This window comes from Mirounga angustirostris, unplaced genomic scaffold (assembly GCF_029215605.1).
Source record: "Mirounga angustirostris isolate CCGP_5_RB_7025 unplaced genomic scaffold, mMirAng1.0.hap1 SCAF_15, whole genome shotgun sequence".
In the NCBI taxonomy this organism is placed as follows: domain Eukaryota; kingdom Metazoa; phylum Chordata; class Mammalia; order Carnivora; family Phocidae; genus Mirounga; species Mirounga angustirostris.
In genome coordinates, this window is record NW_026991723.1 from 58,040,342 (window position 1) to 58,068,069 (window position 27,728).

Consider the following 27,728-nt stretch of genomic DNA (forward strand, 5'->3'; position numbering starts at 1 on the left):
GTCATTAGCAGTCTTACTTAGGCAGCAGCTCTTCTGTAGAGCCATTCCCATGGGCTCTGTTCTAGCATAGAATAGGAAACACTTATCTTAGGGGAGCAGTGTCTCTGGCCTGAGTGTAAGGAGAGGCCCTCTTAACTACCAATTCCCTCCTTGCATTATGGAGTACAGAGGCCTTCAAATAGGTGCCTTGAAGTGTTGTTATGGGATAAAAGAGCTCTTGATTTTTGGCTAAAACTATAGAAGGAGCCTCAGAAGGGCACTCTGAGAGCAGATTCCATTGCTCATCATTCCATGGCTTTATTTCTCTCACTTTGTGTCTTCCTTACCCCTCTCAGAGACATATGGTGGAAATCAGTTCATCTTCCTCTGGGGAGAGGGTGAGCAAGGAAAATAGAACACTGAACCTGCCAGTAACAAGGCAGGACTGGAGGTCCTGACATATTTTCTTCTCTCCTCAGGCCAGCTGGAGGGCTCTATGGCATTGACAGCATGCCAGATCTACGCAGAAAGAAGCCACTGCCGCTTGTCAGTGATCTGGTGAGTGATTCTTTGCAGACTTAGGCTGCAGGCTTGGGGTATCTCCCATTGGGCCTCCCTTAGGACTGGTAGTGGTCCATTTAGTGACAGATTCTGGTCTGAAGATGTATCATCTAAAGCTTCACTGAGACTTAGTGATGTAACCTTAGTTGGACTTGTTCTATCTTACTCCCTCATTAGAGCCCCAGGTTCTTCATTAGCTAAAGCTCCTACCTAGAACTGTAGCATGGGCCCTTAAAGCTGGGCTCCAAAGTAGTCTTCTAGGTATCTTGTTCCTCTCTACAACCTTCTTTGATGATCTGGAATGGAAACTGCCTCTAGCCCTGACCTAGATCATTGAGTTTAGTGTATAATGAGCATGACTGATGCTACTCCTTGGATGTAAAGTGACAGTCTCCTCCTAGGATAGATTTTTCTGGAGTATTTCTATGTCCCTAGTACTTAACTCAGTGTTTTGCACTGAGACGTAATGATAAAAAAAAATTGTGGAATTGAATTGAAACAAGTTTAGGAGTTAAAGCTGATCTCAGGACCTCCAGAATGACTGGAAGGTCCCAACTTGGGTCATGCCTCCTGCGGCAGGATCAACTCAAGGAATTTTCCATAGCCTAGTGGGTGATGGGGGTGGAGTAGGGCCCAGGCTTTCCCAGAGTCCTAGAGCTCTAAAGCTAGAAGTTCAGTAAAACTTGAACCCCTTTTCTTATTACTGTTTTCTGCTCCTGTTTTCTACCCCCCACCAGTCTATTTTGTTTTTTCTATCCACTCCTTTTCCCATTTCTCCTCCATTCCCTGCTCTTTTTTCCCCCACCAGTTTCTCTATCCTTAGTTGGCTGAATGGAATTATCCTCTCCCGTTTTCTCTCTCTTTTTTTTTTTCTTTCCTTCCTTTCTTTCCTACTGCCTGTGTGTTTCTCCTTTCTCTTTTTCCTCCTTTCTAATGTATATCTCCTCTTACCATAAAGCTGGTTGGATGAGGATAAGTTCTGAGGTCATCTCTTCTTTATTACTTTCTCTCATTATCTTCCATCTCCTTTTTCTTCTCTTCCTACTTTTTCTCCACCTCTACCCACCCCCTCTCTCTTGCATACCAGCTGCTCTTTGCTTAACTAGTTGGATGGCAGTGTCTTAGTCATTTCCTACTCCCATCCTCCATCTTTTAACCTTGCCTATATTTCACTTCCTGGCTTAACTCTTCCTTAGAGCAGAAGCTCTAGGCCCTAGACAGCTAGCTGGGTTGAAGATAATTTTTAGTGGATAGAGGCAGAGGGGGTTGGGATGTTGTTCCCTACATTGATTAGACTATAGGGAAGAACCTTTCGGTTGCCTCTGCAAGTGTTTTCATGCTCTTGGGGGTGGCTTTAACATCATGTTGTTCCTTTCTCTGCTGTCCTCTGCACAGGCTATGGTGAGTATCTCCAGAGCCCCTTTCCATCCTCCGTAGGAATCCACATCTCAAACCAACTGGGCCCCTCCCAACTCTTTCTCCTGCTTAGGCTGATACTATACCTCCTGTCTACCCAGTGTCCATTGCCCTAGGGAAACCATGTGCCTCTCCAGGGGTTGTCCCTAAAGCCTGGGCTTGGCAGATACATTAGGTTCCTTTACATGACAGCTTGGCTAGCAGAGCAGTCCCAGCTCTCAGATTTAATCCCCTGCCTTGATTGACTGAGGTTACATTGCCCCTTTCACTTGCCAAGTGTTCTGCTCATTTGGGCTGCTGGCCTCTATAACCACCTGGGATTGTGTGGGTGTGGGTTGGTACCCAGGGATAAAGGATAGCATGGCATCATTCTCAGTGATGGTTCTTAAATATGACTCTGACATAGTTTATTCTGTTCTTAATGACCTGTTTCCTACTGTAATTCTAAACTTGTCATTTTCCTTTGCCTTCCTATAAACGAGGGGTAGGAAACCTACCAAGAGGGAAGGAAAGAGAAACTCTTTGGATGATAGGTGCCCTAAGAGAAGTTCCATTCTAACATTGTTAGAATAGTCCCGAGGATCTTGTGTTTTAGATCTTAACTTGGCATTTTTATTACCTAGAACCCATGGGCAGTCCCTGTGAATGACAGTCAAATTAGAGAGAAGGTAGTAAGTCAAGTAGTCAAGTCACTTTGGTCACTGAAACTCCCTTCCTAGGACTTTGCCAGCCCTTGGCAGTAGCCAAGGCTGACAGCAGGTCTTCTCTCACAGTCATTGGTCCAGTCCCGGAAGGCAGGGATTTCTTCTGCAATGGCTACACGCACCTCTCTCAAGGATGAAGAGCTGGTAAGTGACCCATGGGCTTTTGTGAGTCCACTGGCCTAAAAACTGGTTATCATCTTTATAGCCATACTAACTGAGAATTCAAGAGTGTTGGGCACACATCATTAATGAAATAGATAAAAAGCTTTGGGTCTGAGTTTTCCACGCTGGAAGAGGCAAGGAGCCAGAACAAAGGTAAGACCAAGTCTCACGTTGGAGTATGTGACTGATGAACTCAGGGTTTTATGGTGGGGCTAGTATCTCTGTTTCCTTAGAAGGCTTGAATGCTGGGAAAAGGTTTGGATGTAGCATTCAAGTCAGATCTCTCTTGGGTGACCAGGAGTGTGTGACATTGGGGGCTTCTTTCTTCCAGTCTTGGCTATGGGCTGGGCCAGGCTAGAGTATCTCCTTTATTGCCAGAGGAGAAACCAGGGTCTTGATTACCCTGCAAGGATCTCAGTTCTGGTATCTCTCAGCAGAGACCTAAAGTTGTTGGCGGGTGATGGGGTATGTGTCTTTCAGAAATCCCATGTGTATAAGAAAACCCTGCAGGCCTTAATCTACCCCATCTCGTGCACCACACCTCACAACTTTGAGGTCTGGACGGCCACTACCCCGACCTACTGCTATGAATGTGAAGGTCTGCTCTGGGGCATTGCCCGGCAGGGCATGCGCTGCAGTGAGTGTGGAGTCAAGTGCCATGAGAAGTGCCAGGACCTGCTCAACGCCGACTGCCTGCAGCGTGAGTGCCCCTGTGGTGAGGGGTGTAGAGCAGGGGCAGCAGGGCCTCTCCAAAATAGCCTTGCAACAAAGAGCTAGGATGGCTAGACTGTCATTCCTCTGGTTTCCTGATTGTGAAGCTCTTTCTCTTTCAGAGAAAGTATGGTCCTGAGTCAAGGGGCATTGCCTTTCCAAATAAGAGGTCTTATAGCACTCACTCAAGCACCTTTAGGAAAACATTTTTGAGCTTTCTTTTTTTTTTTTTTAAAGATTTTATTTTATTTATTTATTCATGAGAGACAGAGAGAGAGAGAGAGGCAGAGGGAGAAGCAGGCTCCCCGCTGAGCAGGGAGCCCGATGCGGGACTCGATCCCAGGACCCTGGGATCATGACCTGAGCCGAAGGCAGACGTTTAACCATCTGAGCCACCCAGGCGCCCATTTTTTGAGCTTTCTGTGGCCCTGTGGCAGAACTGGATCTCTTCTAGGATTCAGATGATCCCAGAATCTGCTTGAGTAGTGTACATGCTGCAGTGGCCATATTGCCCAAATGACTAGAGTATGTTTAATTGGGGACCAAAAGTAATGAGAGAGTTCTGTGAGTTTCCACACTTCACAGAAGAACCTCTTAAAGTATAGACCCTAGGGCCCAGGGAAGGTGGCATTTTTTTCCCTTGATTATAGATGCAGCTTTTAGACACAGTGCCAGGAACAGAACCATCAAATGGATCAGGCAGAGGTCCCAGAGGAGAATGTGCCAGACTCCCAAGGCCCTGACTAAATACGTGATTTGTGGTGCCATCATGGAGTGGGGCGAATAGGAACAGGAAAAGCAACAAGTTTCTGTCAAAGGAGTTGGCAGCCCTCCAAATTCTTGCTCCTTGCTGGGAAAGTATTTTTTTGCCCCTCCGGGTCTTTCAGGTGTTACACAGAGCTAAGTCATAGCAAAGAAAGTTTCAAGGATTGTGGGAGGAGAAAGGAAGGTTACCTTTAGACTCATAAGCACTTCATTATCCCAAGGAAAGATATGTGACATAAATGGGGCCCAGAGAGAGGCCTCAAAGAATTGTTCCCTTAAAATGTCTTTCTGTGAAGAGCCCTAGATTGGTGCCAGTGGCATGGCTACAGCAGACATGCAGAAACAGGTAGAACAAAGTCAGTGGAAGAGATGGGGCTCTGAAAAGACTGAATATGAATGCTGGTGATGACTTTGCCCAAACCCATCATAAGGGGGGGTGAGAAGCACAGGTGTCAGCAGACTCTTGCTTTAATTGCTGAGAACTAGCAGCCAGACAGACTGTATAGGCAGCTTGCTGGAAACCTTCTGAAATGCTGCTCTGTAGCAAGAGTGTCTACCTTTTTCTCAAGGGCCTTCTAGAGGTCCTAATCCAAGGAAGTAGCAGTGCATGGGATATGCTAGCTAAATGGCAAGACTAGGATGCAGCCCAGGTCATTTTTTATTTATCAGAAAGTATCTTTTGCCTAAAGCTTCTGTGAAGCGTAGGGTGGAATGAAATGCCCTACTATGGGCCTCCTGTGACGGAAGATCCACTTACCATCTTTCCAGGGTTAGGATGCAGATGTTTGCCTTAATTTTTGCTCCAGGTTTTGTAGAAAAGGCCTAAGCCTTTGGAGAATAGAGAGAGGTAAGGGCCAGTCTGCAGAGCCAGTAAAAGAAGGAAGGGCCCCTTTCTGACAAGCCCATTTGGTGAAATACATCAGAGGAGTCTGTTCTGCCATAATCCTTAGGACAGCAGGGAAAACCTGCTAGCCTCTGAGATGAGCTATCTGGCTTCACAGCCAGTGAAGGTGTCCCTCGGCATCTCTGCCAGGATAATAATGATGCTGGTAACAATAAAAACGACCATTTATTTGAGTTCCTGCTAGGTGCCAGGCTCTGGGCCAGATGCTTTATATATGCTAACATAATGCTTCTTACAATCCCAAGAGTTAAGTGCTAATTTCTTAGAAGAAACTGGTTTACCCAGCTAGGAGTGGTGGAGTGAGGATTTAAACCCAACCCTGTCTCATACCAAAGGCCGTACTTTTCTTTCCATACTACATTATTTTCTGAAATTAAAGGCATTAGAGTCCTGAGGCAGAATCCAGTGTATGCTCTGAGGAACTCTGGGAAATGTATCATGGCTTGAAAGTTGGATGAGATTGGTGGAGTTGTCATGTGCACCCACCCACCCTCCCTAATAACTGAGATACCCGTTGGTGGTATTTTGGCCTTAAACTTGAAGGGTACCTCTCAACCATGTGGGATAGAAGAAAGACAAGGCCAACTTCAGGCTAAGCTACACTTTTTGTTTCTTTCTTTTTTTGATGAAAAATTCAATATATATCTAAGTGAAATAGTATAATAAACCCCCATAATAATTATCAAGTTTTTGCTACTTAAATTCCACTAGCCAGGCATTAAACTTCAGCAGGTCCCATATTGATTAACTTTTCCCAGGGCCATCCCAGTGTTAAGCTCCTTCTACTTCTCAGTGACCTCTCCCAGGCCCCATTCCTCAGCTTGACCCTTGGTCTGGTGGGTGCCTATTGGTTATCTTACTTTCTGTCTCTGGTCATTATTCAGGGGCTGCAGAAAAAAGTTCTAAACATGGAGCTGAGGACCGGACCCAGAACATAATCATGGCCATGAAGGACCGCATGAAGATCCGAGAGCGGAATAAGCCAGAGATCTTTGAGGTTATCCGAGATGTCTTTGCTGTGAGCAAAGTTGCCCATGTGCAACAGATGAAAACAGTGAAGCAGAGTGTACTGGATGGCACCTCCAAATGGTCGGCCAAAATTACCATCACTGGTGAGCAGGCCAAAGTTTGAGAGGACAGGAAGGCCTAGGCTGTGGGGAGGAACCTGGGGAAGAAGCATCCTGAGTTGAGGGAACAGGGGGCTAGAGGGAAAGAAGATAGAATTGAGGGAAGAAGGGAGGGCCTTCCTCCTCTCCTAGACCCTGGTGCCATCAGGTATTGGGAGAGCAAGGCCAGCATCTACAAGTGCTATGAATGATAATGAAGGATTTGGTAACAATCTGATGTTATATACTTGGTTAACAGTCTCATATTACAAGAGCTAGGGGTGGGGGAAACAGGATAGGTAGGAGATCAGGGAATAGTTAAACTAGTGCTTTACTAGCTTGGTGGGTGTGGCTGAAGCATGTATATATCAATATAGGGGTAAGTGGTCAGTTAGGGCTCTGGTGAGCAGGTGGGATTCTTGGGCCAACCTTTGAGAGAAAGGCTGGTGGCCCAGGACTAAGCGTAGATGTGGAGGACTGAGATTAGTGTTCCCTTGCAAGGAGCAGATTGAGACTGCTCTAAGATGGAGAACATATGAGTGGTGCTATGGAGGACTTCTGACTTCTGGAGTATACTCTAAAGCCTCCTCCTCTGTAATTGGGTTGCAGTGGTGTGTGCCCAGGGCCTACAAGCCAAGGACAAGACAGGATCCAGTGACCCTTACGTGACTGTGCAAGTGGGCAAAACCAAGAAGCGTACCAAGACTATTTTTGGGAACCTGAATCCTGTTTGGGAAGAGAAGTTCCATTTGTAAGTCACAGAAGGCTTTGTCTTACCTGGGACTGTATGTACTTTAGAAGCAGCATTAAATCCTATTATTCTTGGCTTGGACCCTAAGAGGGATGGGGCAGTGGCACTGGAGAAAACCCGTTTCTCACAGTCTTCAATTGGGCAGTAGCCATTTATTTCCTGGGTTTCTTTTCATGGACTGTTATATCAGGATTACTTTACCCAGGCCCTGTCTTAAGTAGGGCTATTAAAAGGACCCCTGGGCACTCCATACTGCTTTTTCTAGTGTTAGAAAGATTTTCCTACTGCTCAGTGAGAAAACCAGGGACTGACCACCCTATTGTGTACCTCTCAGCCTTGGCATCCTGCCTAGGAAGGATTAGACTCTTCTGGAGAGTTGGGAAGGAATGTCTGAGTAATTCTGGCTTGAAGATAGAAATCTGGGGTCTGGAGAAGTTTCCATTTCCCTTAAAAGGCTCTGCTTTTTCTTCTGCCTCAGCTCCTACTCCTACTCCCCTTTCCCATTGTCTCATTTTCTTACAGACTATTTCATAAGACAGTAAGGGATGGTTGTTGAAAAGTGGCAAGCTCTAATCTAGGACATGGAATAATGTTTGGAGAATCTAGATGCTTTGTCACACCCCTAAGGCCTAGGACCAGGACTTAGAGTCTGAATTAGCTAAGCCGGCTGGTTATGTAGAGACCTTCTTCTCTTGGCTCCCTGGAGAACTCATGTGGAAAGGGATTGGGGCCTAGTACAGTTGGCCTCCAGTTCAGAGTCAGTAGTTACTGGGGGGGAGCACCTACTTCTTTAAGAATCTGAGTGGTTCCTGCTTGAATTCTTTTTATTCTAAATTAATTCTAAATGAATTGACTCTGTAGTCAGTTTTGCCTGTTTTTATCCATTTAGCAAATACATTCTTTTTTATTTTATCTTATTATGTTAGTCACCATACAGTACATCATTCGTTTTTGATGTAGTGTTCCATGCTTCATTGTTTGCGTATAACACCCAGTGCTCCATGCAATACGTGCCCTCCTTAATACCCATCACCGGGCTAACCCATCCCCCACCCCACTCCTCTCTCAAACCCTCAGTTTGTTTCTGGGAGTCCATAGTCTCTTGTGGTTCATCTCGCCCTCCAATTTCTCCCCCTTCATTTTTCCCTTCCTTCTCCTAATGTCCTCCATGCTATGCCTTATGTTCCATAAATTAGTGAATCCATATGATAATAGATTTTCTCTGCTTGACTTATTTCACTTAGCATAATCTCCTCCAGTCCCATCCATGTTGATGTAGAAGTTGGGTATTCATCCTTTCTGATGGCTGATTAATATTCCATTGTATATATGAACCACATATTCTTTATCCATTCATCTGTTGAAGGGCATCTCAGCTCTTTCCACAGTTTGACTATTGTGGCCATTGCTGCTATGAACATTGGGGTGCATATGGCCCTTCTTTTCACTACATCTGTGTCTATGGGGTAAATACTGAGTAATGCAATTGCTGGGTCATAGGGTAGCTCTGTTTTTAAATTTTTGAGGCACCACCACACTGTTTTCCAAAGTGGCTGTACCAACTTGCATTCCCACCAACAGTGTAAGAGGGTTCTCCTTTCTCCACAGCCTCTCCAACATTTGTTGTTTCTTGCCTTGTCAATTTTTGCCATTCTAACTGGTGTAAGGTGGTATCTCAGTGTGGTTTTAATTTGAATTTCCCTGATGGCTAATGATGATGAACATTTTTTCATGTGTTTGTTAGCCATTTGTATGTCTTCTTTGGAGAAGTGTCTGTTCATGTCTTCTGCCCATTTGTTGACTTGATGATTTGTTTTTTTTTAACTGTAGAAAGAGAAATTAGAGAATCGATTCCATTTACAATAGCACCAAAAACCATACCTTGGAATAAACCTAACCAAAGAGGTAGAGGATCTGTACTCTAGGTACTACAGAACACTCATGAAAGAAATTGAAGAAGACACAAAAAGATGGAAAAATATGCCATGCTCATGGATCAGAAAAATAAACATTGTTAAAATGTCTATGCTACCCAGAGCAATCTATATCTTCAGCGCCATCTCGATCAAAATTCCAGTGACATTTTTCAAAGTGCTGGAACAAACAATCCTAAAATTTGTATGGAATCAGAAAAGACCCCGAATTGCCAAGGAAATGTTGGGCAGGGAGGAAAGCTGGGGGCATCACGTTGCCTGATTTCAAGCTATATTACAAAGCCGTGATCACCAAGACAGCATGGTACTGGCACAAAAACAGACACATAGACCAATGGAACACAATAGAGAGCCCAGATACGGACCCTCAACTGTATGGTCAAGTAATCTTTGACAAAGCAGGAAAAAATACGCAATGGAAAAAAGACAGTCTCTTCAATAAATGGTGCTGGGAAAATTGGACAGCTATATACAGAAGAATGACACTCGACCATTCTCTTACACCATACACAAAGATAAACTCAAAATGGATGAAAGACCTCAATGTGAGACAGGAATCCATCAAAATCCTAGAGGAGAGAGGCGCCTGGGTGGCTCAGTCGGTTAAATGTCTGCCTTCAGCTCAGGTCATGATCCCAGTGTCCTGGGATCAAGCCCCGCATCGGGCTCTGTGCTCAGCAGGGAGCCTGCTTCTCCCTCTCCCACTGCCTGCCTGTCTGCCTACTTGTGCTCTCTCTCTCCCTCTGTCAAATAAATAAGTAAAATCTTCAAAAAAAAGAAAAAAATTCCTAGAGGAGAACATAGGCAGTAACCTCTTCGACATTGGCCACAGCAACTTCTTTCAAGACACGTCCCCAAAGGCAAGGGAAACAAAAGCAAAATTGAACTTTTGGGACTTTATCAAGATAAAAAGCTTCTGCACAGCAAAGGAAACAGTCAACAAAACAAAGAAGCAACCCACAGAATGGGAGATTTTTGCAAATGATACTACAGACAAAGGGTTGATATCCAACATCTATAAAGAACTTCTCAAACTCAGCACCCAAAAAACAAATAAGTCAGTAAATGGGCAGAAGACATGAATAACAAATACATTCTTAAACCCCTATTCTGTAGAAGACACTGTAGATGATATTGTGTATCTAAAATGTGCAAGACATGGGGCACCTGGGTGGCTCAGTTGGTTAAGTGTCTGCCTTTAGCTCAGGTCGTGATCTCAGTGTCCCGGGATCGCGTGCCCACTGGGCTCCCTGCTCAGTGGAGAGCTTGCTTCTCCCTCTCCCCCTACCCCTCCTCCTGCTCGTTCTTTCTCTCTGTCTCTCTAATAAATAAATAAAATCTTAAAAAAAATAAAATGTATAAGACAATCTGCCTTCAAGAAGCTCCTTGTCGATTTGTCTATTTTTCAGTAGACCAGCAGTTATACTATAGTATTTTAATGGAATGTGCAAAGATACTATGAGAACACAGAGAAAAAAAGCAGCAAATTCTATCATCGTATGAGGCAGTAGGATCCCGTAAGCACCTGTGAGGGAAGGAGAACATGTGGGGTACCTGGCCAAACTCCCTTTTCCAAAGCAAACATGATAGGAAAAAATAACAATTCAGCTGGGTTTTAAAGAATGAAGTTCACCAAGCACATACTTAGATAGATGGGGGAGCTGGATGGAAAGCTAAGCAGATACGACCAGATGGACATATCATGAACATTAACACCTTTACTGACTCTGGGAAGGGAACTAGCAGTTGCTTCCTAGGGGTCTTTAGCATTTGTCCACCTTTTGGTGTTGTTGATACAGCTAGCTGCACAGGAAATCAGAATTGTCCCTAATTACTCTTCCTCCCAACTCCCACCCTTCTTTGTGTCAGGGAATAAGGACTGGATAATGGTATGTAGAGCCACCCAGGCTGACTAGGATAGTTTGACTCACTTGGAACTTTATTACCACTGTTCCCTGACTCCTTCTCTTCCTCTGCAGGACCTCAAGTACAGTTGATGGAACTTTGGGAGGGAATTGGAAGTATTAAGAATGGGTGTTGCTTGGTTGGTCCCTAACAGAGCTTGCCTATTTCTCTCACAGTGAATGCCACAACTCTTCTGACCGCATCAAGGTACGTGTATGGGATGAGGATGATGATATCAAGTCGAGAGTAAAGCAGCGGCTAAAGCGAGAGTCTGATGATTTCCTTGGCCAAACCATTATTGAGGTTCGGACACTGAGTGGCGAGATGGACGTCTGGTACAACTTGGGTAAGGAAACAGGACCAGAGAAAGTTGCTGAGAAATGATAGTATGAATGGAAAATCTGGGGGAAAATCCTATCTACTAAAACCATCACTCAGTCCCTAAAGCATTCCTCTATACAGAGTCTGCCTTACCTGCAGAGAACCGATCATGTGTGGAGATGGGGGATAGAAGTGTGGAAGTGGCTGGAACTCACTCTGGCTGGACATTCTTCAGATTTCAGAAGGCCCTTTAATCTTCATGCTCACCTCTAATAGTTTTAGCTCCCTATTCTCTTAATGGCATAAGAGAATTTCTATGGGGAATATTTGGGATATTTATGGATGATGTGGTCACTGGAATAAGTTCACCCTATTAGGTGAACGCCTACATCAGTGCCTCTTTTTCCTTGGGTTAAGCCAGGATGGGGGATGTCTGTGTTCTCTGTAGTTGCATTGGTGTCAATCTCTGGTTCTTCTTTTCTTCCTAGAGAAGAGGACAGATAAATCAGCCGTCTCAGGGGCTATCCGACTACAAATCAGTGTGGAGATCAAGGGGGAGGAGAAGGTAGCACCATATCATGTGCAGTATACGTGTCTCCATGAGGTGAGCCAGCCCTGGGTAGATGGGGTGTCAGAAAGCTGTGCTGGGAAGGGCCCTTGTCAGTAAATAGAATTGCTGAATGGTTGAAGATCTGGGACCTGTTTTTTATTCATTGTGCTACCCCAGACAGCCCAAGTAATAGTCCCAGCCTTAGTTCTCTTTCACTAATGTAAGTGCAGCCTACTGGGACCACATGAGGAACTAGCAATGACTTGAAAGACAGAATTTCTTTGCCACCCTATTCACATTCTCCTGGACTTTACCACCAGTTTTTGGTTTTGTTTTTAATATGTATTTAACTCTTTCCTTTGCTGTGTCTCCTGCAGAACCTTTTCCATTACCTCACAGACATTCAGGGTAGTGGAGGAGTCCTGATCCCTGAGGCTCGAGGAGATGATGCATGGAAGGTGTACTTTGATGAGACTGCCCAAGAAATCGTGGATGAATTTGCCATGCGCTATGGCATCGAGTCCATATATCAGGCCATGACGTGAGGCTCCCCTGGGGCTTTGGGAAGTGGCTGCTAACTCATAGGGAGGCTAATGAAAGCACATGGAGAGAGTGAACAGGTCTTTAGTGGGGTAGTATACAGTGATTTGTTGCTTTCCTCCCTGAGCTGAGGTGAGGTGGGTCTGTGCCCCAAGGCAAAGAAAATATATGTATAAAGGGAGTATGTTTATCAGGAATTCAGGGAGAAGGTAATTATTTGTCTCCCCCAGGGTTCAGAGATAGGAAGGGCAAAGGGCATAAGAGGGTATGTCAGGATAAACTTGCCCAAACATCACAGGCCTGAGGAGATACCGCATGTGTGCTTATATATATGTGTGTGTGATAGACAAGCTTTCATAGATTGGCCTGGATGTCAGAGAGGTCACTAAACTATAGGGAAAGCAGCTGTGTCTGGAGTTGACCAAGACTCCTATGCCGGAAATTGTTGCCTACTATGAGAAGAGGTATTGTTTGTATATTGGTGAGACTGCCACTAGAGCTGTGCTCAGGAAGCAGCCCCAGGTAAACAGAGGGTAACTATTTCCCTGGATGTGCTTCATTTATTCTAAAAACTTTTATTGAGTTCCTTTTATATGTCACACATTGTTCTAGGTGCTGAGAACACAAAGATGAATAAGATGGGGCCTCTGTGCTTGGGGAACTAGTCTAGTAGGAAAGAGAGACAAACAATTACAATATAATATGATCAGTGCTATGGTAGAAGTAGTAACAGGGTATTATGAGAGCATCAAAATTTTAGGGGAGGCATGTGAGGGAAGCCATTAAAGAGATGACACTGAGTCTTGAAATACGGGAAAGGTAGAAGAGCATTTCTGGTAGGGCATGTGCTGGGGTGTTGAGATGCAGCCGAACATAGAATATTCATGGAATTACAGGAAGTTCATTATAGATGGCAAGAAAAAATATGGTGAGGAATGAGCTTTGAGAATGGCCTCCCTACCATTCTCCCTGTATGATTTCATTCAAACCTATGACCTTAACCACTACTTCAGGGCTAGGGACTCCCAATTTTTTTTTTCCAGATCACACCTTTTCCTGAATTTCAGATCCATTGTCTTGTGCTTCCTCAGTATGCTAAATTCCAGATCAACATCATCTCCACCAAATATGTGATATCTTCCTATATTTCCTATTTTAGTAAATGGAACAATTTTCTAGGCAGGTATCCACACAAATTTAGGAGTCGGCATAAACTTTTCTTTCTTAATTACTACTGTCCCTTTAAATCCCCACATCCAAACTCTAAAACCTGGATTCTATCTCCTAAAAATGTTTTTAACCTATCACTATTACTATAGCACAATAATAATGATAATAATAACAACTCCCTTGTGCATTTCCTTATGTCCCAGGCACTGGTCTAAGCACTTGATGAATTTTAACTCATTTAATTCTCATATTAACCCTGTGAGGGGGTATCATTATCTTTCCCATTTTAGGTAAGAAAACAGGCATAGAGAAGCTTAAGTAATTTATCCAAAGTCACTGAGTAAGTGGTGGAGTTGTGAGTCAAAACCAGTCTTGCTCTAGAATCTATATATATTTTTTTTTTTTTTTAAGATTTTTTATTTATTTATCTGAGAGAGAGAATGGGAGACAGAGAGCATGAGAGGGGGAGGATCAGAGGGAGAAGCAGACTCCCTGCCGAGCAGGAAGCCCGATGCAGGACTCGATCCAGGGACTCCAGGATCATGACCTGAGCCGAAGGCAGTTGCTTAACCAACCGAGCCACCCAGGCACCCCAAGAATCTATATTCTTTTTTTTTTTAAGATTTTATTTATTTGTTTGAAAGAGAGAGCACGCGCGAGAGAGAGCACGAGCAGGGGAAGAGGGAGAAGCAGGCTCCTCGCCGAGCAGGGAGCCCGATGCAGGGCTCAATTCCAGGACCCTGGGATCATGACCTGAGCCAAAGGCAGATGCCCAACCAACTGAGCCACCCAGGCGCCCCTAGAATCTACATTCTTAGCCATTTCTCTGTTCCATTTAGTGCTTCATTGCTTCTTTTCTGAATGATTGCAGTAACTCTTCAACTGCTCTTTCCGTCCTCGTCTCATCTCTCTCCAGGCTTTCTTTTCCAATTTATCATCAAAGGGAACTTTCTGAAAGACTAAGCTGATCACACTGTGCCTTTATGTTAAAATTTACTATGGTATTGAGGATAAACTCTTCTATTAACTATTCTGTGCTTACTTCTCTTCTCTCATTTCTTGGTATTCCTCTATCAAATAGCTGAACAGTGGCCATAACTGAGGTTTCCCAGATGAATCAGTCTATCATGAATATATTTGTCTTTTGCAATGCAATTTTCCTTTGCTGGCACACTTCTCCATTTGATTAATTCTACTAATTCTTTAAGACTTGGTTCAGCCATCTCCTCTTTGAGAAATCTTATTCTAATCCCTTTCAGCCCCCAACCATTCTGATTGAGGTGATCTTCTTGTATGTTTCTACAGTGGTTTTGCCTAGCATGCCTTTGCTTATTGACTTTCTAACACTTCCTTTCTCTGCCAGGCTATCACATCTTTTGATTCTAGCACCTAGAACAGGGCCTGGCACATGGTAGGCATTCATTGAATGTATATTTGAATGAATCAATTGTGAAGATCCTTGTATGCCAAGGTGATGGGAAGCTTCATACACACCAATGAGCTCTTTTAATTACTTAGTTTTTGCTGCAAGCCCTGAAGAGTCTTTGAGGCTGAGGATGCTATTTTTCAGGCACTTTGCATGTTTGTCATCCAAGTACATGTGTCCTGGTGTGCCAGCAGTGATGAGCACCTTACTGGCCAACATCAATGCCTACTATGCCCACACAACTGCCTCCACCAATGTCTCTGCATCTGATCGCTTTGCAGCCTCCAACTTTGGGGTGAGTGTGATGTAAAAACATACCTACTCATCTGTTATCAGTTAATAAAGTTTGATTTTTCCCAGTAGGCACTATAGAGTTGTTTAATATGCCTAAAATTCAGAGAGCTGCCACTTAGATGAACTTGTTTCCTTATGGGTGTGTAGACTATGCTAAGAGACTCTTCCTTATTTCATTATGGATAGGTAGACTTACTAATGGACTCTCCTCAGACATGGATACATGAGAGAAAGTGGAATAGCATCACTGTGGTTTCAGGGGTACCACCTGGGCTGAGGCAGAACCTGTCTAGGCCAAGAACTTGGTTGAGTCACCATGTTCCTTAGTCCTGCAACTCCACAAGTAGACCTTTCTTAATATTTTGTTTCTCTCTGACTCATACCACTCAAGTTCATATGCGACTGATGTCTAAGTGAAGATACCAATATATTCCTGAGCCTATCCCTTTTCTAGTGTTTGAACTGTTTACCCTATCCAGGATGTGCCCTTTCCTGGTTTTAAGTTACTTGAGAAGTTGAATCTTTATTCAGAATGTCACCTGACACAAGTTCAATGTAAACCGAATGAAATATCTTTGACCAACCACAAAGATTACCTCTTAAGGAATAACATTACTGAGGCTACTCCCAAATCTACTGGGTCTCTGAGCTCTGTTTTTTGGAAGTAACCATCTTCCCTTATTTTGATGGAGTCTTTCTGTAAATTAATTAACATCATTGATTAAGCCACTCAAATATGTGTTCCATTATCTCATCCCATTATATATATTTATGTAAGACCTAATGATCTATCATACAATCAGTGTATGAATTCTAGGAGTGCTATACCAGCAGCCTATAGGCATGTGATTCCACATTTAATTTTACCTTTTCTATAAAAATCAACTACTAAAATAGTGTGGTGAGCACTGGGTGTTCTGTAAGACTGATGAATCACAGACCTGTACCCCTGAAACAAATAATACATTATATATTTATTTAAAAATCATATAAAATACAAATAAATAGTGTATGTTATTTATTTTAACATTAAACAAGTATAAACTAAGGAAAATGATATGGAACATGGTTGAAAGAGAAACCCTCTGAGGTCTGCTTGATCACCTTCCAAATGAATCAGTTTCTCCCTCTTATCCTTACTGGTATGCTGTGGCTATTTAACTGTTAAGAGCTGCCTGAAGGTAAATCAGGAGACCACAGACTCAGGAACAAGTTGGAGAATGTGTTTTTTGAGTTTCCTTTTATTTGACTAAGAGGAGTTAGAGTCCCAAAGGGATGGAGATGCATGGGTCATCTCCTGTTGACTCTTATATAGAAAGAGCTGTTTCTCTCCCGGGGACTTTGTGTCCCCTTGCCAGTGTAAGAAAATTCCCCAGTTTGAGACAGAGCCACTAAGAGATGGAACAGGGGCCACCTATCCCAGTCCTCCGTTACATTGTTCGTTCTCATGGGCAGGGATGAGATAGGATGTGTCCCTAAACCAGTGTCTCCTCCTCACCCAGAGATTGTTCTGTTTCTGCTACAGTCTAGGGAACTCAGATTATTTCTCTCTTCCCTGTTGTTTCCTACCCTTAGAAAGAGAGATTTGTAAAACTACTGGACCAGCTGCACAACTCACTGAGAATTGACCTCTCTACCTATAGGGTGAGTGAAGACATGACTGTGAGATGGAATAACAGATAATATCAAGCTCTGTCTAGAGAGCCTGTAGTCCAATCTTGGCTATAAAGATTAAAGGCAAGGAAAATTGGTCCCTGTCATCACACCTACGTACATGCCAGTGCCACTGACATCTGTGGTTCTCCAAACTCCCAAAGACCATGCAGTGTGTAAATAGCAGGTGTGGATGTTTTTTTATAGGCAGTTGGCTTTCCAACCATACTGATGTCACTCTGTTAAATCCTCTGATGACATTCTCATTAGGGTTGATAATCTCTTCCAGAAATGCTCCTTTAAAAATTAGATACTTATATTTCTTTTTTGTATTTTTCATATTCTTCTTATTTTTCACGGGAGGTATGAGAATCTGGCTAAGGGGAGAGAAAGAGGAGCTTGGCTTGGGCAGTTGATTTGTAGCAAGGGTCATGTCCATTCCTAGAATGGAGGGAGGAAATAGATATACTAGGAGAGGGGGTACCAGGGACAGGGCAGGATAGGAAAACGGGCAGTTTCCCAATTCTTCCTAAGTCAGATCTTCTTAGAATGGCTTTGTTACTTGCTTTAAAATGTTGTGAATTTCCAGAACAGGCAATATACCCACATTAAAAAGTAAGTATAAAAATAACCTCAAAGTCAAAAAGAAGTGGAGTTTTAATTATCTGCAATTTCAGTGCCCTCCATTTGCATGAATAATGGAGAGTTGACAGTATATCTTATATTTGGCATGTAAGTAGCCATTTGAAGGTTTAAAAAAGCAACCCTTAAAATGGAGAGTGGCTCAACATCTCCCTTCAGCTCTCCTTGGCAGCTTCCTCCTAAAACTCATGCCAAGGGGAATGAAGTGAGGCATGGTGGGAAGGTCCTAAGGAAGTCACTCCAAAGCAGTTCTGCTCAGAGCTCTGCCATCTTCTGGCTCTGGAAGGAATGTGGAATAGTTGAGGTCCCTTGCGCAGAAAGTATATATCCTTGATCTAAGTCTGGTCTGTAGTGTGGCTCCACTTATATTCCAGAATATACAGTTACATTATAACTTTTGAAGAACTCACTGTTTAGGTGTAAGAATCTTCACCCAAGAAAAATGTGTGTATAAAATTGTGTGTGTTTGTGTCTGTGTGTTCATTTGTGCAAATGCTTACACATTGCATGGGAAGTAGGGTTGGTGTTGCTTGCCAGGCTGGGGATTATTAACCCCTGCTTTTGACAAGAGCCTGTCTTTGTCAGTAGAAAAGAGAGGGGAGACCTGTAGTTTTACAGCTTTTTTGTTCAGCTCAACTGGGGAAAATCCCAGTGGGTAGTAGTTAAGGAAGCTTTTTATTTCATTGCTTTTGGCAGGGAAGGCTTTCATATTTCTCTTTTCCTTTCTTAAATTTGCTTAATTTGCAACAGAATAATTTTCCTGCTGGAAGCCCTGAGCGGCTTCAGGACTTGAAGTCAACAGTGGATTTGCTGACCAGCATTACTTTCTTCAGAATGAAGGTAAGAGATAAACTGGGCTAGATGGTGATGGACTGGGCACCTGGCCACAGGAACAGGGAGAATAAGAATCATTGGGCACAATCTGAGGCTATAGTATTCATCACCTCTAAGCCCACATTTCCATACACCTGTTCCCTGGGTTACATCTGAGAAGACCATGGATCAGCAGGGATGGGATGGGCAGTTCTCCCAATCAGATATCCTAGCAATTTCATCCTAGGGCAGGGTGCAGGGACCCATCGAGAGATGCTGGGATCTGGAATAGTTTGAGGGGAATTCTAGGAGGAGATCCACTCAGGTGAGCAGGACCATGGGCCCATATTTCTTTTATTAATTGGCAGGTGCAAGAACTGCAGAGCCCTCCAAGAGCCAGCCAGGTGGTAAAGGATTGTGTGAAGGCCTGTTTGAACTCCACATATGAATATATCTTCAACAACTGCCATGACTTGTACAGTCGCCAGTACCAGCTGGTAAGAGGTTCAGGATCAGTTGGGACCACTGTCAGTGGCCCTTGGATCCTCAGTTTTTCTTTACTGTGGTTATGGTGGAAGGGAGCTCAGGACAAAGTCCTTAATGTTCTTGCGGGTGAGTAAAGTGTAGAGTGAGGACCTTCTAGACCACGTGAGACATTTGTGGATTGATAGGGACCATTGGACAAGATGTGACATAACTGAGTTGAGCAGAAGTGGCAACAGTAAATTTTAGTTTGGTGCTAATCTAAGTGACCAAAATTTGGGCAGTTTTAGGGGGTGAGTAGGTGAATTCTCAGTCCATCTCAGAGTCTCTTTTCTCTCCCAAGTTTATTTGTTCCAGGCTGCCTTCCTCTGAGATCCGTAGTTGTCTCTCTGAATTACCGGCTTGTGGAAATTTAACTTTTCCCTTTGACACTTCTCTCTGCACAGCATGGTCTTCTGAGATTTGTTCATTAGCTGACTGTCAAGGCTGACTCTTACCCTTCTGTGAGGCTGAGCTACTTCACTTGTTTTATGCTGACATCCTAACCTACTACCTGGTGACTGTGTATATTTTTCTAGATCCTTTCAATAGTATCTTTTATTTTCTAATTTCAAAGCCAGGACTTCTTTTTGGGTCTAGTTACTAGTTTACAATTTCTGTCTTAATAATTCTTTTCTTTTTTTTAAAGATTTTATTTATTTGTTTGATAGAGACACAGCAAGAGAAGGAACACAAGCAGGGGGAGTGGGAGAGGAGAAGCAGGCTTCCCACGGAGCAGAGAGCCTGACGTGAGGCTCGATCCCAGGACGCTGGGATCATGACCTGAGCTGAAGGCAGACACTTAACAACTGAGCCACCGAGGCGCCCCCTGTCTTAATAATTCTTGCAGACCATACATTTGCAGAATAGATTCCCTTTAGTCCGACAAATATGTATTGAATGAGTCAGGTCTGAGGAAAGCATAGTGCTCCTTCAATTAGTTCGCAGTTCCTAAGCATATAGAGAACTCTAATCAAAGCAGTCTGTGAGAAGTGCCTTGAAACCTCAGTAAAATTGAAGGGATTCCAAGAAGGAAGAAGTCAGATACTGGGAAAAGCTACTAAAACAAGGGCATTTGACATAGACCTTAAAAGGCAGTAGGATTTGGACAGCAAATGATGGGAGGACAACCTAAATCTCTTAGACATTTGCCCTGTGGTGAATACATCCAATTTGTAATGCTTCCTAGGAGTACCTCACTAAAGACTAAAATCTTGTTCACACTGCCTCCTCCCATTCCCAAATGCACTTTTTGTGCCAGCCATATCTTTAAGGCTTCCTCCTTTTAAGTTTTATAAAATGTCCCATTGGTTCTGAAGCTCATGTTTAGCTTTGTTTGTTTAGCTTACCACACTCTGGGCTCCTCTGTCATCCATCTGTGGATTCTCTTTGGTTGGAGAAGACACTGTTCTCAGCTTTGATTTTTCAACTATGCAGGGGTCTATCTGAATATTTAGTCTCTGTTCCCTAGCATGAGATGAACCTGAACTTTGAAAGAGGGCTTATAAACCATTCAGGTACTTTATTTAGCCTTTGAATTTTGCCAACTGTTTACTTTTTTTCACTCTCATTTTCTCATTATTCGTTATTTACACTGAGGTAAACCATCGGAATCTTTTTATTTCTTTCTACTCACCTTCAGTAATTGGTTCATTCATCCATTTATTGCCTTAACAAACTGAACATGTAGGGATGTGAAGTTGATTAAGACACATCTCTGTTTTTGGCGAGCTTATCATTTGGTGGAGGTAGGTGGCACAAATTACTAGATTTATTTTTTTTTAATTTATTTTATTGGGTTTTTTAATTATTATTATTTATTATTACTGAATCTCATTGTAGTTGCCAAAGGTTCATAGGGCGTGTTCTGAGAACCTACAAGAGAGGCATCTAAGCAGACCAGTGGTATCAGGGAAAACTTTTCAGAAAAGGTAAAGCTAGGGGCGCCTGGGTGGCTCAGTTGGTTGAGCAGCTGCCTTCGGCTCAGGTCATAATCCTGGAGTCCCGGGATCGAGTCCCGCATCGGACTCCCTGCTCGGCGGGGAGCCTGCTTCTCCCTCTGACCCTCCCCCATCTTGTGCTCTCTCTCTGTCTCATTCTCTCTCTCAAATAAATAAATAAAATCTTTAAAAAGAAAAGAAAAGAAAAGAAAAGGTAAAGCTAGGGGCGCCTGGGTGGCTCAGTCGTTAAGCATCTGCCTTCCGCTCAGGTCATGATCCCAGGGTCCTGGGATCAAGCCCCGCATTGGGCTCCCTGCTCACCGGGGAGCCTGCTTCTCCCTCTCCCACTCCGCCTGCTTGTATTCCCTCTCTCCTGTCTCTCTCTCTCTCTCTGTCAAATAAATAAATAAAATCTTTAAAAAAAAAAAAAAAAAAGAAAAGGTAAAGCTCAACCTGAATTTTGAGGAATGAGCAGGAGTTGGTTAATGAAAGGGGTTGGGGAAGAGAGGGATACCATATAGAGGTAGTAGAATGTTTGGAGGTACAAAATTGTAAATGAGTATGTTAATTTGAAGAAATATAAGCAGTTTATTTTTTTTTTAAGATTTTATTTATTTATTTGACAGAGAGAGAGACAGTGAGAGAGGGAACACAAGCAGGGGGAGTGGGAGAGGGAGAAGCAGGCTTCCCATTGAGCAGGGGGCCCAGTGCGAGGCTCGATCCCAGGACTCTGGGATCATGACCTGAGCCGAAGGCAGACGCTGAACCGACTGAGCCGCCCAGGCGCCCCGAAGTATAAGCAGTTTAATTAGGGTAGTTACAATGTCAGGCTTTGGAGTTCAGCTATCTGGGATCAGATCTTGGTTCTACTCTTTATAGCTATAAGACCTTGGACAAGTCATTTAACCTCACTGCCTTCAGTCTCCTCTTCTGTCAAATTAAGGTGATGATAATTTCTATCCAGTGGAGTTGTTAAGAGGATTAAATGAGATAACCCATGTAAAGTTCTTAGGGTGCCTGACACCTAATAAGCACTAAATAAGTGGTGGTAGTGGGGAGGTAATGGCTGCAAGGAAAGGGAATTGGTAAGGTGTGGGGTTGAGAAGAGAGGTCATATTATGAAGGCCTTTTAGTTGAAACTTATTGAAGGCCTTGACTGAAGGCCATTGAAGGGCAGAGGAGTCACGCTATGAGAGTCTCCTTGCAGAAAGATCACTAACAACTATGTGGAAGAGGACTAGAATAAAGATTAAAGACCAGTTAGGAGACCCTTGAATGATAAGGATAAGGTAGTGGCAGAAAAAGTTAAAGGAAGAGATGTATTTAAGTGATATTAAGTAGGCAGAATCCACATTCTGTGGGTTCTGTCCTGGTTTCTAGTAACTTCCTTGTAATGCAGGCTTATTAAGGACTGTGAAGACTGTGATGACAAATGGCATCGCACATAAAAGTCCTATCCCTCTTCTTCTAGGTGGTTCTAACTTTGCTTTTGTCCCAGTGGGAGATAAATGTCCATTCCAGCAGTGACCCCTCTTCTCCTGTCCAGGGTCTGAATGTAGAACTGCTTCTCCTTTCCTGAGATTCACCATTGTATTCCTTTACCTCTTCCCAACCAAGTCTTTTTTTCTTCCCCCAGCTTTACTGGAATATAATTGATGTATAACATTGTGTATGCTTAAGGTGTGCAATGTGATGATTTGATACAAGTGTATATTGTGAGATGTTTACCACAGTAAAGCCTGCACCTCACGTAATTATCATTTTTGTTGTTATGGTGAGAACATTAAAGCTCTGCTCTCATAGCATCTTTCCAGTATATAGTATGGTATTATTAGCTATAGTCAACCTTGCTGTACCTTAGATCCCCAGAACTTACTCATCTGAACTGAAAGTTTGTACCTGTTGACCAGCATCTCACCATTTCCCCTACCCCTCATCTCCTGCCAAACACCATTCCACTCTATGAATTTGATGTTTTTAGATTTTACACAGACGTGAGATCGTACAGTATTTGTCTCTTTCTGTCTGATTTATTTAATTTAGCATAATGCCCTCAAGGTCCATCCTGTTATTGCAAATGACAGGCTTTCCTTCTTTTTCATGGCTGAGTAATAATTCATTATATTTATATATCACATTTTCTTTATCCTTTCATCCACTGGTAAATACTTAGGTTGTTTCCATGTCTTGGCTTTTATGAATAATACTATAATAAACATGGAGGTACCATTAAATGTTTGAGACAGTTACTTCATTTTCTTTGAATATATACCTAGAAGTGGGAAGGCTGGATCATAGCGTAGTTTTCTTTTTAATTTTTTGTGGAACCTCCATAATGTTTTCCATAGTGGCTGTACCAATTTACATTTCCTGCCAGCAATGCACCAGGATTCCCTTTTCTCCATATCCTGGCCAGCATTTGTTATCTCTTAGCTTTTTGAAAATACTCATTCTAACAGGTGTGAGGTGACATCTCTTTTTGGTTTTTATTTGCATTTTCCTGATGTTTAGTGATATTAAATACTTCTTCGTGTACTTGCTGGGCATTTGTTGTTGTTTGTTTATTTATTTGAGAGAGAGAGAGAGCTGAGCAGGGAGCCCGATTCAGGGTTTGATCCCAGGACCCTGAGATCATGACCTGAGCCAAACGCAGACTTAACCGACTGAGCCACCCAGGCATCCCTTGCTGCTGGACATTTGTATGTCTTCTTTGGAGAAAGATCTATTCAAGTCTTCTACCTATTTTTTAATCAGATTTTTTTGTTTGCTAATGAGTTATATTAATTCCTTATATTTTGGATATTAATCCCTTACCAGATAGAGGGTTGGCAAATGTTCTCTCCCATTCTGTAGGTTGCCTTTTCATTTTGTTGATTGTTTCTTTTGCTCTACAGAAATTTTTTGGTTTGATGTAGTTCCACTTGTTGATTTTTGCTTTTGATGTTTGTACTTTGGTGTCATACCCAAAAAATCATTGCCAAGACCATTGTCAAGGAGCTTTTTCCCCCTGTGTTTTCTTCTGGGAGTTTTATGTTTTCAAGTCTTGTATTTAAGTCCTTAATCCATTTTGACTTAGTTTTTGTGAGCAGTATAATATAGGGGCCCAGGTTCATTCTTTTGCATGTGAATATCCAGTTATCCCAACACCATTTATTGAAGAGACTATCCTATCCCCATTGAGTATTCTTGTCTCATCAAGACCTTTTCTTATACAGCTAGGCAGATAGCTTCCTAGATAACAGTTCTTCCTCTTAATAGCATTCATGAGGTTAAGGGAAGTCCTTAACCCACTGAAGGTTGGACCCACTTGCATGCTAGGTCTGTGCAGTAACTCCTGCAGAACTTGAAGGAGTTTCTCAGAGCTGAGATGTATATGTACATGTGTGTTGATGTAGGGGAGGTGTTGGAGGAGACTGCCATTGGGGGTCACATGGAACTAGACCTATTTAGTAACACTGGAGGGGCAACTTACTTTGGCTGAGGAGTCACTATACTCATAGCTACTGAGAGAATGAAGAAGAGGGGCTGGCATCCTTATGTCTCCTATACTGACCAAACTTATCATATTAGTGCCCTGGAGCTGGGGAGAGAAGTTCTCTGGGATGAACTTTTTGTGTATAAGGACCTCCCAACAGTCACCCCTCTGACAGAACATGGGCAGTCTTGTGGAAGACAGGCTCTAGGAAAAGAAGCGTACCTGATTCTAAAGGAAGGGGTATGGGGAGGGGAAGAGAAAGAGGAAGACTGGAGACATTCTCCATATTCTACTGATTCTCACTGTCTCCTCTGGAACAAGAAACAGGAACTACCTCCAGAGGAACAAGGACCCAGCATTCGGAACCTGGATTTTTGGCCCAAACTCATCACACTCATTGTGTCAATCATAGAGGAAGATAAGAATTCCTACACACTCGTTCTGAACCAGTGCGTATCAACCCACATGTCCCTGTGTGGTTGGTGGTTGGCTTGTCCATCTGTCTAACAGCCTCTTTCTTTCCTATCTCTGTGTGTTTGCAGTGCCACCTCTTCCTCCTGTACGCCCATCTGTCCCTCTGTCCCTTGTATCTGTCTGAGTAACTGTTTCTGGAGACAGGTGTGGAAACATAATGGGGGGCCCTGCCCAGACTGAGCCAGCCTCCCTGGAGTGAGAGGCCCCTGGGAATGGCTGCCATAGGAGTCCCAGGGGATCCAGAGATCATGTGTGTATGTGTCTGTCCACTGTGAATAAAGTGGGCTTTCTGATGCCTACCTCCTTGCACTTTCTCGTCCACCTTCTTTAGCCTGGGCCTGCCTTCTAGCCTCAACCCTTCTCCCCTGGGCCTCAAATCCCTGCCTTCTGGGCATCCTCTTCCCTGGGCCCACCTTGCCTGAGGGGATCCTCTGCCCCCACTTGTCCTTCCACTGGCTCCTGGGTCCCTTTTCTCCAGATTGAGCCTAGTCCTGTTTCCTAGGCTTCTCCTCTCTTCAATCTGACCTCTAAGAGATTAGGCACATTAGCTTTGGAATCAGTCAAATCAAATAGCTCTTGCTTTGTTCTCTGACTGTGGCTTCTTTCCATCATCCAGGTTTCCTCAGGAGTTGAATGTGGGAAAAGTCAGCGCAGAAGTGATGTGGCAGCTCTTTGCCCAAGACATGAAATATGCTCTGGAGGGTAAGGGTGTGCCCAAGGCAGTGGGCTGTAGGCCTCTAGTCCAAGCACCTTGTTTGCTGTCCCTTTCCTCTCCCAGACAATTATAAGTTCTGGGTGAATGGTATGGTGAGAAACCAGAGGGATTCTAGGCTGACGTGTCAGGAGTCCTTAGGTAGGCAGAGGTTCAGCCAGAGTAATAATGGAAATGGCTGTGTGGATGTGGATTTCCCCTTCCAGCTTTAGAGCAAGTCCTGTTTAAGACTTTCTGTAGCCCAAAAATCAACTCATCCCATTCTGGGTAGTCTCAAGTGGCCCACTTCCTGGAGTATGAATGGTCTTGTGAAGTTTATCTTTACAGTTTTAAAGAATGGTAGAACCTTAAATACACAGATAAGATTATTTGCTTTTATTAGAGATTGCCTGACCTGGCTTTCCTAAAAAGCTGTTCTGGAGCCAGAAAGATACTTCTTCCCTACCTTCTCCTATAAAGCAATGTCATGGACAAATTACTATTCATCTTGTTCATTCAGCTTATTCTTTTATTCATTTCCTGCTTTGGTTCACAAAGATATCACTGTCTGCCTGTATCCAACTTTCCCATTTGTACCCTTCTGTGTTCACTTATTTAGCTGCCTTTCCTGTTGTTTATATATGTTAGTTTGTCTCCTCAGTTTGTGCAAGTGGACCTACAAGGAAAGGGAGCAGTCTGGGACAAAGACAAATCAGAGTCTGGATCTGTTATTTTGATGGAGTCGCAGGGAAAATGGGTAACCCTCAGACTTAAACTTCTGAGGTTTAGGAACAATAAGTTTTGAGGTTGAAAGAAACCTTGAAGATCTGTATTAAGTTTGAGACAGCCAGAGACTGTACATGCACATTCTGTAATTCTGCCCCAGAGCAGTGGCTGCCTCTTTCCCACACTGGGTCAAGCTTGGGGCTGTAGCCCAGGGCTTAGCCTTGCAGGCCAGTGAGGAAGTCACTTGTCCCCTCTCCAGGTAGCACTCAGCAAGCCTAATGGGGGGAGTATGGTCCAAGTTCTTGAAGAATCCCAGCTCTGATGGGTTTTGGGGGGAAAAAAAGATAAATACCTGTGAAAAGTGAATCAGTTTCACAAGAGGGATAGTATGAGGTGGGGCAGCGGTTTTCAAACAGAGGTATCTTAGGAGCTAAGAGAAAAGGGAATAGCCAGGTAGGGGGAGAGGGTTGCTGGGCTTCAGGCCTTTCATCTGGTGCCAGTTAAGTCAGTTCTGCTTTTGTCAATCTTATATGGGGTTCTAGGTGAGATTTCTTTTGAAAGGGGAGTTCTACTAATGTTTACAACAAACACAAAAGGATTGAAAACTGCTTTAAAGAAAGAAAGAATGTTGACCTGGTTGCAAATCTCACTTTCACCACCTAATCAGCAGTGTGTTCTTAGGCCAATTTTTGTGAGCTCGCATTTTCTTATCTGTAAAATGGGAGTGATAATAGCATCTGTTTCATTGAGCTGATAAAGTAATGTGTAACATACTTAGCATACTGCTTGGCATTTACTCGGCACTGAATAAATCTTATTAAGGACAATAAGAAACCCCATAGGCTCATAGAGCAGAGAGGCAGTGTAAGCATAGTAGCTTTTTTTTTTTTTTTGAGAGAGAGAGCACATGAGAGCAAGAGCTTGAGAGCTTGTGAATGGGTGAGGAGGGGCAGAGGAAGAAAGAGAAAGAGAATCTTAAGCAGGTTCCACACCCAATGCAGAGCCCGATGAGGGCTCAATCTCACAACCCTGAGATCGTCATATGACCTGAGCTAAAACCAAGAGTCAGACACTTAACCAGCTGAGTCACCCAGGCACCCTGCAAAGTAGCATTTTTTTTTTTTTAAATTTAAATTCAGTTAGCCAAGGTATAGTACATCATTAGTTTTTGATATAATGTTCATTGATTCATTAGTTGAGTATATCACCCAGCATTTTTTTTTTAAAGATTTATTTATTTGAGAGAGCGAGAATGAGAGAGAGAGAGAGAGAGAGTACATGATGGGGGGAGGGTTAGAGGGAGAAGTGGGCTCCCCGCTGAGCAGGGAGCCCGATGCGGGACTCGATCCAGGACCTCCAGGATCATGACCTGAGCCGAAGGCAGTCGCTTAACCAACTGAGCCACCCAGGCGCCCCTATCACCCAGCATTTTTATAAGATTTCACCTCAGGGGAAAATGGGGCATCTAGAACAAGGAGAGACTAGAAGCAGGGACTACAGATGATGTTATAGTAACTTAGGGCTGAGAGGATCGGGTTAGAGCAGAGAATTGGAGAGGGAAGAATGGGTTTTGATAGCCACTGGAAGGGAGTT

At 43.4% G+C, this 27,728-nt stretch overlaps 1 protein-coding gene across 7 annotated transcripts in view; it reads left to right on the forward strand.

The window, feature by feature from the left end:
- UNC13B (unc-13 homolog B) overlaps positions 1–27,728 on the forward strand; it is a 209,075-nt gene that overhangs the window by 169,150 nt on the left and 12,197 nt on the right. For all 7 annotated transcript variants that reach the window (XM_045882625.3, XM_045882623.3, XM_054509271.2 and 4 more), the window contains 14 exons: positions 459–537; positions 2,730–2,804; positions 3,303–3,522; positions 6,087–6,314; positions 6,918–7,059; positions 11,075–11,244; positions 11,708–11,823; positions 12,147–12,310; positions 15,050–15,200; positions 16,775–16,843; positions 18,245–18,334; positions 18,676–18,804; positions 24,566–24,693; positions 25,335–25,420. In XM_045882625.3, coding sequence (XP_045738581.2) covers positions 459–537; positions 2,730–2,804; positions 3,303–3,522; positions 6,087–6,314; positions 6,918–7,059; positions 11,075–11,244; positions 11,708–11,823; positions 12,147–12,310; positions 15,050–15,200; positions 16,775–16,843; positions 18,245–18,334; positions 18,676–18,804; positions 24,566–24,693; positions 25,335–25,420 — 1,847 coding nt within the window. The remainder of the gene's footprint in view (positions 1–458; positions 538–2,729; positions 2,805–3,302; positions 3,523–6,086; positions 6,315–6,917; positions 7,060–11,074; positions 11,245–11,707; positions 11,824–12,146; positions 12,311–15,049; positions 15,201–16,774; positions 16,844–18,244; positions 18,335–18,675; positions 18,805–24,565; positions 24,694–25,334; positions 25,421–27,728) is intronic.